General features: G+C 36.4%; 2 protein-coding genes across 3 annotated transcripts in view; one reads left to right on the forward strand and one right to left on the reverse strand.

Annotated features, from left to right (window-relative positions):
- Positions 1-12,651, reverse strand: part of znf827 (zinc finger protein 827) — a 789,732-nt gene that overhangs the window by 361,638 nt on the left and 415,443 nt on the right. The gene's annotated exons all lie outside the window — the stretch shown is intronic.
- The window catches only part of hhip (hedgehog interacting protein), a 220,362-nt gene that overhangs the window by 113,882 nt on the left and 93,829 nt on the right, over positions 1-12,651 (forward strand). For both annotated transcript variants that reach the window (XM_087235223.1, XM_087235224.1), the window contains one exon: positions 7,993-8,123. In XM_087235223.1, coding sequence (XP_087091349.1) covers positions 8,118-8,123 — 6 coding nt within the window. In that variant the 5' untranslated portion in view covers positions 7,993-8,117. The remainder of the gene's footprint in view (positions 1-7,992; positions 8,124-12,651) is intronic.

The following is a 12,651-nucleotide window of genomic DNA, read 5'->3' on the forward strand; positions in this document are numbered from 1 at the left end:
AATAATAAAAATGGTGATGATGAAATAATGGTAAATACATTAACACAATTTGTATTATTATTATTTTTTTAATTATTATTATTATTATTATTATTATTATTATTGCTACAAATACACCATCTGCAAAAAAAAAGTCCTAACACCCTCTACAAAAAACTATAATAATGCCAATGCTGAGCAATAATTGATAACTTTGATTTAGGAGTGCATTTTTTTAACCCTTAATATGATTCACTGTTGGAGAAAGAAACTTGCTGTAATTAGTCACAACTGTGTCCTGAACTGTGTTGAATATACATAGTTTAAATCATATCAGCTAAAACTGTTGTTAGTGGTATCTTGTAGGTGGTAAAATGATAAATTTAGATATAAAATTATATTAGACTATTGCTATAAATCAGTATGGCATGTAAGGATTATGTCACTATTTGTTGTAGTTCCAACCCGACAGTTGTGTGATTGTTGAGATTAGTTGAATTATAGATTCAGAAAACACAAAATCTTTGATCTGTTGATAACAAAGGAACTTATTACCAAAGTTGGCTAATGAAGCTTTAGGAAAATGCATCCCTGGTCAATCTCATTAAGGTTATCTGAAAGATGCACCTGTTGCAGCTGCACTGTCACAATCACCAGTGATCCAGCCTGTGCAGATCGCTGAAGATTAACAAATCTGCCGCTTTAATGAACTACAAATGCCATCATGCACTTCACTCACACACCTGGCCCAGATTTCCTTTGATTGCAAACATACACAACACAGCTAAAGCAGTGCTGCGTCTGATATCCGTTTAAGAGCATCACATAAGCGTTTTCCATGTCTAGCTGTGTTTTTGACCCTTGTCCTGTTTTATTGTTTATATTGTTTTGCTGCCTGTACTGATCTTTCGTCTGTTTTTGACTACAATTTTGGATTACCTTCATGATGCTGTTTACTATCTGATTGATTGTTGCCTGCCTGACTACTCTATAGGGGTGTCAAAATTAATTGTTTCTTCGGTGCACCGCGATGCAGACGCGGACAATTCGGTATCGATTTAGTGATAACCATAACCGGTTATTATGTACTGACGTCATTTATCTCCTATGCACTCTATCGCGAGGGAGGTGAGCGCCGTTATTTACAACACTCAGCCAACTCAGGGCTGGCCCGTGGCATAGGCACCATGGGCAAATGCTTAGGGCGCTGTATATCCAGTGGGGCGCCAGAAATGAGCACAGTTCAGTTGGTTTTGTTTTCAATTTTCCTGACACACATTCAGTTATAGACGGCAATAACTCAAAAAACGCTTACCCTAAAAAGATCTAAAGTGTGTTTCCTACAGAAAGACAAAGCTGGTTATGTTTCAAAGCTGTCTTTTTTTTTTTTCGCTCGACATTACGAGCACTGCTCCGTTTAAGCCCTCGCAGTCTGCGTTTACTTTAGCCGGCAGAGCTCGCGCTGAGAGGAGCTCTCTGTAAGGGACTGTCGGAAAAGTGCTTATTTTTTTAGTTTTTTTTTTTTTTTTAGTTTTTCTGCTCCGCTCAGCGTGAGCTCTCCCTGTTGCAAGGGCTTAAGTGTGTTTGTTTGTGTTAGTGTGTGCGTGTGTGTGTTTGTTTGTTTGATGCTGTCTATGTTTGTGAATGTGTTTGAATGAGAGACAGTGTGTTGCTGTGTGTCTGTGTGTTTATACAGACAGCATGTTATAGCCTTCCCCCTAAAATATAACACTTTATATGGAAAGCATCGTCAATGCACCGTGATGCACCGAGATATCGAATTGAACCGAATCGATGGCATGATAATCATAACCGAACCGAACCATGAGACCAGTATAGGTTCACACCTCTACTACTCTACTTAATAAACTCTGTGACATGCACAGTGTTCACCAATTATGTCAAGAGGAGAACCTTTTAATTGGAATGTTATTTACTCAAGAACAAAAACCATAAACTTACATTTTTTTTTTGCAGTTTTTGTTTTCACGAATCCACCAGTGGCCACTGTTTACGCTTTTTCAGATCTTAAATTTCTCCTCCAAGTAACATTCGTGCTTGCTATTCTCAAGTAAATCCACCAGAGACCACTGATTACTGACTGACGAACCGACAGAATACCCCCACCCTCCCCCTTCCCTACACTCATCTAATAGTGTTTTAAAAAGCACTGACTAACCCACCCACGCCCTTCCCTAAACACAATCGCAATGTTTTAAAAAGCAACACAGAGAAAAAGCCCCTTATATTTCCAGATTTTACCACATTCTCACAGTTATTTACTTGTTTATTTTATTTTTTATGTTTTGTTTTTATCTTACCTGCTTTCTGGAATTGGTCTTCACCGTACGTACATGTCGAGCTACCGGACAAACTGGTAACAGTGGGGAAACTGTCCATACGGAGGTAAACGGTCAGCTGGTAAGAGAGAAAATGAACGGCTTCATACCTAAAGATGAAATGCAGCCATAGCTCTGGGTACATAATTTGCGATCTCCACAAATGTACATAGGGGGACGTTTTTACAATGAGCTGTTGTTAAAATCTAAGTTTAAAATGTGTTCAAAATTAGATGTTGCACAATCATTTCAAATAATTTGGTGGCATGGTCCTGGTATATATTATATTGTAATAAAATAATAATTTAAACTAAATATTAATATATTAACATTTAAAAATACATATTTTAAGCTCCAAATTAGCAAATTAGAATGATTTGTAAATTATCATGTGACAGGGCGGAACGATATTGGAAAGATCTGATATTTTGATACGTTATTCACAATTTTACAGGATAGATTGAATAGCTGTATTCGATGGTTTTCTATTTGATCGTTTTCCAAGTACATTCAGGTACAGAAATTGCATAATCACAATGTAAAAATGTGCTTCTTACTTTGCTTTGTCTCATTTCTAACCCAAATGTAAAAAAAAAAATCTTAACCAGGTAAAAATATTGTTTGTTTTAAAAGTCAGATGAAAAAAGAAAATTAAGTTTTTTTCCTAAAACAAGTAAAATGATCTGCCAGCAGGTAATACATTATATTTAAAATGTAGATATTTGGACTAGAGGTGAAGCTGTGGTGCAGAAGGTAGTGCTGACGCCTCAGCAAGAAGGTCGATGGGTCGCTAGTTCGAGCCTCAGCTCAGTTGGCGTTTCTGTGTGGAGTTTGCATGTTCTCACTGCGTTCGCGTGGGTTACCTCCGGGTGCTCCGGTTTCCCCCACAGTCCAAAGACATGCGGTACAGGTGAATTGGGTAGGCTAAATTGTCCGTAATGTATGAGTGTGTGTGTGAATGTGTGTGTGTGGATGTTTTCCAGAGGTGGGTTGCGGCCAGAGGTGGGGAATGGCATCCGCTGCGTAAAAACTTGCTGGATATATTGGCGGTTCATTCTGCTGTGGCGACCTCAGATTAATTAAGAGACTAAGCCGACAAGAAAATGAATGAATTAATGAATGAATTAATTAATATTTGGACTAGAAACAAAGACAAAAATTCTAAGTAATAAAAGCATTTTTTTTTGTTGTTGTTTTTGCATAAATTGTATAAATTCACATATAAATACAGTGATTAAATGCTATTCTGTAGGTACTGGTCAACTATATCTTTGCAATGTGACTATTGCAAATGCTCACACTGCAATATCGATGCTGAAACGATATGTTGTGCAGCCCTAATCAAGACTGAAGCCAGTCACATAGCATCATCTCAGTGCATTTAGGTATGGAGCATGGTAAAACCGAGCAGTTCTAACTGTTCATCAGAATAGCCAAGAAAGGCTAATTACTTGATTATGGATGTGCCATGGTTGTTGGTCTTTTAAAATTTACAGGAAGTAGTCTTAAAAAAACGAAAACATCTAGGTGCTGTTTACACTACTGTTTTTATTCCAGAACAAATTTTTATAATGAAAACACTCCTCATCCAGAATGAAGCTTTTATTGCGATTCACAATAACAATCTCCATGCAGCCTAAAACACATGATACTAGACCGTTCACACTCCGATGTGCATATTTTGCTGGCATCCGTACTTTGCAGTCTATCTGTTATGTATTGGTCATATGAGAGAGGCTTGATGCTTTGTATGGTATAAGAAGCTAAATAGAGTATAACCTGTTTTGAACATCTTTTAATCTGCAGACCAACTACTGAAGTAGATGGGTAGATGGTTACATGGCATGTGTGAATGTGACAAAAGTGCTTCCAAATGTTTCAGGTGCATACATCCTTTCGGTTCTTCCACACTGGTGGAATGAAAGCTTGAACTAGATGCTGACGTGTGTCTTCATGAGGTGCATCCAAATAATGCTTGATCACTTCAAATCAGATCCAACTATATCAGCTTGGGATGATTTAATTTAGTCCAGTAGTGAGGTGCTGACAGATTAATGTGGTGCAAGAAACCAATTCTACATTCTGATGAGTGGTGAGATGTCAGGGAAAAAGAGCAATGAGCAAACTAAATGAGCAAGAATGAGAAATGATGTTAGGGGCATCAGATCAGCATTAACCATTCCAAGTTGTAAGCTGTTCATACCTGTTCAGACATCAAGACACATACTTTCAGTATCCAATCTCTGTTTTGCAAACAAGCATCAATAAATATACAGCTTTTGCCACGTGTTTACACAGTAACCAAGACACATTCACCTCAAACTTTTCTTAAAAGGATGATTGTAGAAGAACTACCCAACTGGCATGAAAATACAGTAGGAGAATGTTTCCTAAATGATGGCTTACACAATAGTGCTGACATCACTGTTATTTCTTTCAAAACAAGGTGTCAAAATTTACTGCATGTTTCTCAAGGTTGAACCTAAATTAGGTGGTTCCCCAGAAATAGATATGCTTTTTCCCCCTCTCTAAATTTAGAAGCAAGGGCTAGCCAAACTCAAGGTTCCATGTGATTATCTCTTTGTTTAGAAGCATCCATTTTGTTCTCAATTATATCTTAGCACAAAAGTAATGACATGTTGTCTTAATAAAGTAGAACCTTTGGATATACCTACGGCCCTGACACTAGCATGAGTGGGGCCACATACAGAGATATACCCAATCATTACTGTGGGAAATCAAGGAATGAGTGGAGTTTCATTTGGATCAGAGCACAATAGTCAAGTATCCTCCTCTCCTGAAGCTTTTCTGTGGTAGTAATGAGTAGGCTCTGGAGGAATCTGCATGCTTTTTTAACATTTATTTTTGGTGCTAATTTAAAAGAAATGGGCTACACAGTGGTTCAGTGGTTAGCACTGTTGCCTCACAGCAAAAAGGTTGCTGGTTCGAGTCCCGGCTGGGTCAGTTGGCATTGCTGTGTGAAGTTTGCATGTTCTCCCTGTGTTGGCGTTGGTTTCCTCCGGGTGCTCCAGTTTACTCGACAGTCCAAAGATATGCGGTATAGGTGAATTAAATAAACTAAATTGGCCATAGTGTATGTGTGGGAACGAGAGTGTATGGGTATTTCCCAGTGATGGGTTGTAGCTGGAAGGGCATCCACTACTGGATAGTTGGCGGTTCATTCCGCTGCAGTGACCCCTGATGAATAATGGGACTAAAGGCTTGTTTATATTTCAGTGTTGAGTGATCGTCCTGACCCACGGCGCATGCCTTGCAGGTAGTCGTGCATTTATACTTCTGCCTGCTGTTTGTGTTGCTCTGCAATAACACTTCCAAAACACTAGCTGGCAGTAAGTTTTTATGTTCTTCTGTGTCAAGTTTCTTCGCTGGTGTTTTTGTTTTTTTCTGAACGCTACCTTAATGTATAAGTAGCTAAAACTTGCTCATTCAGAGGCAGGAACCGGTGGACGTGCAACAACTTTAATCATAAGGTAAACACAAAAGTTTCCATCTGGAGCTCCATCACAGGACACTTGTAACATTTCCTCCATCAGGCTTGCAGATTTCAGAACCGCCCACACTTGTCACAGCCACCAAGCCGACCAATAACAGAGCTTGCACTATGCATTGTTGGATTTGTAGTTAAGGCTGATTTATACTTCTGTGTAAAGCGCGTATGTATGCTCTGTCGCAGCCTTCACGTGGTCTATTAGCCCTTACCTTACTATTACTATTACCTTACTATTAGGCTGAAACTGATGTGCACCTCTCAAAAAATTTAACTACATGCCACGTAGCGCGAGCTCTGTGATTGGTCAGCTTAGTAACTGTGATGAGTGAGGGTGGGGCCGAGAGCCACACAAACTCATTAGAGCGATTGTTTACAAGTGTCGAGTCCCATGAAGGAGCTCCAGATGGAAACTTTTGTTTTGTGTTTACCTTATGATTAAAGTTGCTGCACATCCAGTTCCTGCTTCTGAATGAGCAAGTTTTAGCTACTTGTACATTAAGGTAGCATTCAGAAAAAACCAAAAACACCTGCGAAAAATCTAGACACAAAGGAACATAAAAACCTACTGCCAGCTAGCTTTTCAGAAGTTTTACATTTTTGAGAGGTGCATGTCAGGATTAGCCATGACCAGACTATACGCGTGCACTCACTCACTCAAGTATAAATCAGCGAAGGAAAATGAATGAAAGCATTCTAAAAGAATATTGGTGGGAATTGTTTAATTTTTTTAAAATGTCCTTACTAAAGGTTTATCATTTGTTTTGTATGTCTTCAGTATGTCAATCTAAGTAAAATAAAAGAAAATTAAAAAAAACCTTCTTTAAATAAAATTCTCGTAATATATGTTACTGGTTCACCTCTGTACTCTAAATACTCTTGTTCTCAAGAGCCTTCTCTACTTTGGCCCAATCCCAATTCTATTTTTGTACCCCTACCCCTTCCCCCTGGCCCTTTCAACTGAGTGTGAAGGGGAAGGGCTTCAAAATGTAACCCTAAGAATTGGGACAGCACACGTCATCATATATCACCTGCACACGTCATCATATATCCACGCAATCTCATGCTTCATGTGAGATCAGACGATGGCGGCTGCTGTAGTTATTCCAGTTGTGCTATTTTTTTTTTTTTGTTATTTACAGAAAATCACTGAAGGCATATATTATGTTATCATAATGATCTAATGTGGCAATAGGATCATAACTGTACTGTGTATTTACACAGTGGCCATACTTATCCATGTAAACACACCAAAACAACATTAACATTATAGCAGACACTGTAAAAAGCCCATTCTCAGCGGCTAGACTTTTCTGACAGGGTATTTGTGTGTCATCGAGTAACAGAATGTTGTGGGACTGCTGTACAGGAGTTATGATTAGGGATTATAGATCGCGAAATTTAGCAGGGTTTTTTTTTTGCGTTTTTTTTTAAAGCATGACAGCAAAACATGAACGTGAATATATTAAAACATGTGTTTGTTTGTCATAAAAGTTTGTAATAATGACCAAAACTAATGACAACTAATTTGCGGATCTCCTTACTTCCGGATTAAGCAATGCTGCCGCCGTGGCTGGTTTATTCTGGGAAATTTTTTTACCCCTTGGTTTTGAGTGTTGTCCTAAAAAATCTTTGTTCGAAGGGCTATTCACCCCTTCCCCTTAGCCCTATGCCTTTAAGTTAAAGAGAATTGGGACACCCCTACCCCTTGGCGTGCACGCTCAAAATGAGGGGTAGGGGTAAGGGAAAGGGCTAAGGGGTAGAATTGGCATTGGGCCTTTGATTGGTCAAATGTTTTTTTTGCGAACAACACAAACTCTTTCAGGCTAAACTACAACTAAAGGTTTGAGCGCAGGTAAAAGTAGATAATGCTTGAGGACGCCCATCTAGACGATAGGGTGAAAAATTTGTTTCAAGCTTATGTACTTTAGGTTTGTGCAGTAAGCAAGACTTGAATAAGTGATAGCTCAATTATAGGCCTTTCAGAATGGGCCTTTTATAGTGGAAATGACTACAAGAACACTACAAAAAAAGTTCATATCGAATAAAGCATTGTTTGGACCTTTGTTAATGGATTTTATTTATTTGTTAAATGTATAATAAACTACAATTATTTTAACATTCACTGATGTTGCTCAAAAATGTATAATTTTCTTTCTTCTGCAGAACACAGAAGATCATTTATAAGATGCTAGGAAACATCTCTGGAGCCCTTTGACTTTCATTCTTTGGAAAGAGAAGCATATTGAATTATCTTCTTGTGTGCACCATAAAAGAAAGAAAGAAACAGCATGAGGGTGAGTAAACAATGACAGATTTAGAATTTCCTTTAAACTGATCCTTTTATTACTCATAAATGTAATGTCTGGCAAAATATTTTATGAACTTATAAATAAATTAATTACAGGCATTTTCAATTGCCACCTTTGTTTGGTGTGGGTCATTTGTATACATATGCTGATTTTCAATAATTCAGTATATTATGATAAGAAAACATGCATATATAATATTGATATCGTGGCCATTTCAAAATATTGTAAATAATTATTTCTTATTTGTACTTCTAGAGTGTCATTAAAGAATATTCAGATTGTTGTATTGGCACTGGTAGTTTATCACAGCACCAAATGCTTAAAGATTATTTTCAACCATTAAAGAGCCACGAAAACCCCGTTTCAGCAGGGTGTTTTCACACCTCTAGTTTGGAAAAAGTCAGGAAAGTGGGTGTGTCCAGCTCTGTTTAGGGGGAAAGTCAGAAGAGGGAAAGAGGGAAGGTTTATAAAAATTTGCATGAAAATGGGAGTGTCCCAATCCTATCCCAAAATGTAGCGAAAATCCTACACGACGATATTAGTTTGATAGTGGTTTTTACATGTTTACACTCGAAGAGCAGCATTTACAGCGGATCTTTCAGTCCATAATATTGTAATGATATTAATGTATGGTAAACTTTAGTAACTTAGAAATCATTTGACTTAGGTCTGTCTCTAAACACTAAAAGAGTACTGCTGACCATACCAACTAACTTTGCTTCTGAAAAAACAAATAAAGACCTCCGATCACTCATTTACCAAATCTATAGAGCCAGGACAATCAACACCAACTGAAACTGTGTCTTTATTAAAAGGAGACGAGCGGCAAATCCAGATTTCGCCATTTCCAGATGCGAAAAGCTCTTGGGTAAAAAATGTTCCTGAGACGCGTCTTTTTGTAGCACGTCGCGTGCACCGTAATCTACATGAATCCAGCTGCGCTCTCATAGCGGGAAAATGAAAACAAAACCTTCGATGCAGCAAATTATAAAAGCAACACTGACAACCCGTATCTCCAAACAATTCTTCTTCTCCCACTTGTTTCGGCAACACAATGTGGCGTCTCTCTGCCGTCTGAAACACTGTAACAGGTAGAGTAAGTTGCACATCATACACAATAGAGCGCGCTGATTGGTTTGAAGTCTTTCTCATTAAATAACACAGGTATCTAATCAGTGTTATGCAGTTTTAAAAGTTTGTTTCGAACCGGAAGAACAAATTTGCTCGAAATAACGCAAAACAACCAATTTTCACTTTTTCTGTGAAGTATGTGTTTCCTAATTGTGTTTATAGCAGCATGGGACACATATATGGCTGTCAACAGCTCAAAAAATGGGTTTTGGTGTTTCGTGACCTTTAACATTTTCACAAGTTAATCTGGCCTGCGTCATGACATTCTGTGACAATTTATGTGTATTTTGTTTGTTGACTCTGTACAGTAAGGTTCATTTGTTAATATCAGTTTGTAAATTAAACTAAAAGCCGCCTTTACACTGCACACGATATTCAGACATGACTTTTTGGAATACGCCGCCTTGTGGCAGCCGCACATTATTTTTTATTTTGTTGTGCACCATGGGAGAGAAGCTGATTCTCGCAGTGTCCAATATAAGCAACTTCAAAAACAAGAGCCTTTATTCTTTGTGCGTTCACCATGGTTGAATGAATGAATGAATAGTAGAAATTCATAGACCGCTAAAAATTTTGGAGGGAATATAGAGACTGCATTAAAATATATAATTGTTTTATTACTCATTTGTGATTGTTTTTTTATATAGATTTTCTCTGATTCAAAAAGTAACAAAAAATAACAAAAAGCTGCTTGGAAAACACTGGAATACATTACATCGGGTTGGCTGATAGCATGCAGTCTAGTTGCAGAAGTCGCATACGGAGATGCTCGGTACTCTGCGCAGCTCCCGGATTACTCTTTATTAGGAATGAATTAGGCTTGTCATTTGTCGTGTGCAATGAAAAGGTGGCTAAAGTCAATGCAATGACAACTACACAAGTATTTATTAATTTTTTAACACTGAAAGTGTAAGCAGAGCGAGAGCAGCAGGTTTTTTTTCAGCATCTACATTAATAGATTAGAGCATTCATACTGCATGCAGAAGCAGTGCGTCAGCGCGAGGCGTTATCATCTCTGAAGGAGCAAAGCCGCAATAATTCATGCTTAATTAAAGTGACAGTGCATTAATAATGACCAAATTTACATTGAATGACAGTAAAAGTAGCAATTTTACCCAATGAAGGCATCGATAATATCCACTGATCTTTTTATATTCAATTAAATGAACTTAAACAATTAAAAATGGCAACAAATATTTATTTCGGCCCGAACTACAAAACCAAATTTAAACCAATTAGTATTAGTTTTGCTTAAATTGCATACTAGTTTGATCATCAATAGATATCATTATCACTATATTGAATTAATATTTTAATAATTATTATAGGCCTGCATCATCCTGACAATCAAAAACAAAGTTACATGATACCACAGGCGATTGTTTCCTAGTGCACCTTAAATGACTCTACTAATTTGTAGAATGAAGACTTGCTGGTTAAGGATATATATATATATATATATATATATATATATATATATATATATATATATATATATATATATATATATATATATATATATATATATATATAAATTTCTGTTTAACGGAGAAAAGATTTTCTAATAACTTATTTGTTTTATCTTTGCCATGATGACAGTAAATAATATTTGATTGGATATAACTTTCAAGACACTTCAATACAGCTGAAAGTGACATTTAAAAATTAGGTTAACTAAGCAGGTTAGGGTAATTAGGCAAATTATTGTATAATGTTCTGTAGACTATGAAAAAAATATATATCTTAAAGGGGTTAATAATTTTGACCTTAAAATGGTTTTAAAAAATTAAAAACTGCTTTTGTTATAGCCGGAAAAAAAAAAAACTAATAAAACTTTCTCCAGAAAAACAATATTATCAGATATACTGTGAAAATTCCCTTGCTCTGTAAACATCATTTGGGAAAAATATTTTAAAAAAAAAAGAAAAAAAAAATTCAATTGGGGGCTAATAATTTTGACTTTAATTGTATATAGACAGGTAAAATGCTCACGCTTGCCGTGTAAAACTTTCTTAGTCAAGAAACTTCTTAGTTTTAAATAATGCACTAAACCCAAAAGTCAACTTGTTTTAAATAGAGTCAGTTGTTTTCTTTTTTTTCATTAAATCAACATTTTTCAGTAAATGAACTTTAATTTAATCTTAAACTAACTAACTTTAACTAACATTTGCTATTGAGACCTAATGATCCTTTTGTAAACGTTTTGTGCTTAATAATAATTTTCAATTTAGTTTGGTTGAAACATTTATTTACTCTGAACATATACTGTACAATGTATAATGTACAATAATTCAACGCTTTAAGTATGTTTTGTTAGTATACCTGTTAAAGTAACCTTTTTTGCATCTTCGATTAGTATCATGATAATACCATATATCCTGATAAAAGCTTCAGCTATTTTAATGGCAAAAAGAGAATTTGATACTGGCAGTGATTTTAGATTGAGGTAATCGTCTGAGAAAGAATATACCAAGCTTGGATGTGAGAGCAGTATATCTTTCTCTGTGCGAAAATAGCAATATCTGTCAGTTCCATTGTAATAAAAAACACACTCTCCAAAACACACACAAAATGTTAGCACCTCATCCTTTCTCTCTGTCTCACTCTTTTTTTCAGTTACTTTCTCTCCGAGAAGTTATTAATGCTGAGGGTTCATTACAGCTGTTCAAACATGGGGTCGGCAAATGACCCGTGGTTTAGGAAAACACAGTGATTTACTCGGCAGTGTGTGCTAAAATAATCTAAAGGGGAGCGTAATAACATTTGTCATTACTCACAAGACGCCACATCTCACTAGAGAGGAGAGAAGAGAAAGGGAAGGCAAGAAAAAGTGAGTTGTAGCAACTGTATTGGCGGAGTGTGGAGGGCAGCAACAAGAAGTCTTTATTCGATTAAGCTCATGCAATTTCAAATGACCATGAGACTTGTGTCAACAACAAATGAGAATTTTTATACAAAAATGTTCTGCTTACTCATTTCTAATACAGTTACAATGAATGAGACCTGGAGTTTCAAGCTTCAAAATAAGATGCCAAAGAGCCAATACCAACAATCATAATATATTTCACAATATATATTTTATTTGTATCATAAATGTTCATATGCAAATATTTAATATGACACCCTGTTCTGTTCTTTATTAATCATACAATGCAAGAAATTTACTAAAATGTATTCACTGATAATAGTGAAGTTTATTTATAAACTAATTTTGAGAAAATCACATGCTTATGATTGCTTGCGGCTGGTCCCACATTATCCAATTTATGATTCACCAATCAGACGATTCCTAAGCCACTATAAATACCCTAAGTTCCATATAAAAGCCATTTTCTTTTTGAAGAATTCCCCTTCGACCCCTACTCCTCCTTTTCTAGATGGG

This window comes from Danio rerio, chromosome 1 (assembly GCF_052040795.2).
Source record: "Danio rerio strain M-AB ecotype USA chromosome 1, GRCz13ab, whole genome shotgun sequence".
NCBI lineage: Eukaryota > Metazoa > Chordata > Actinopteri > Cypriniformes > Danionidae > Danio > Danio rerio.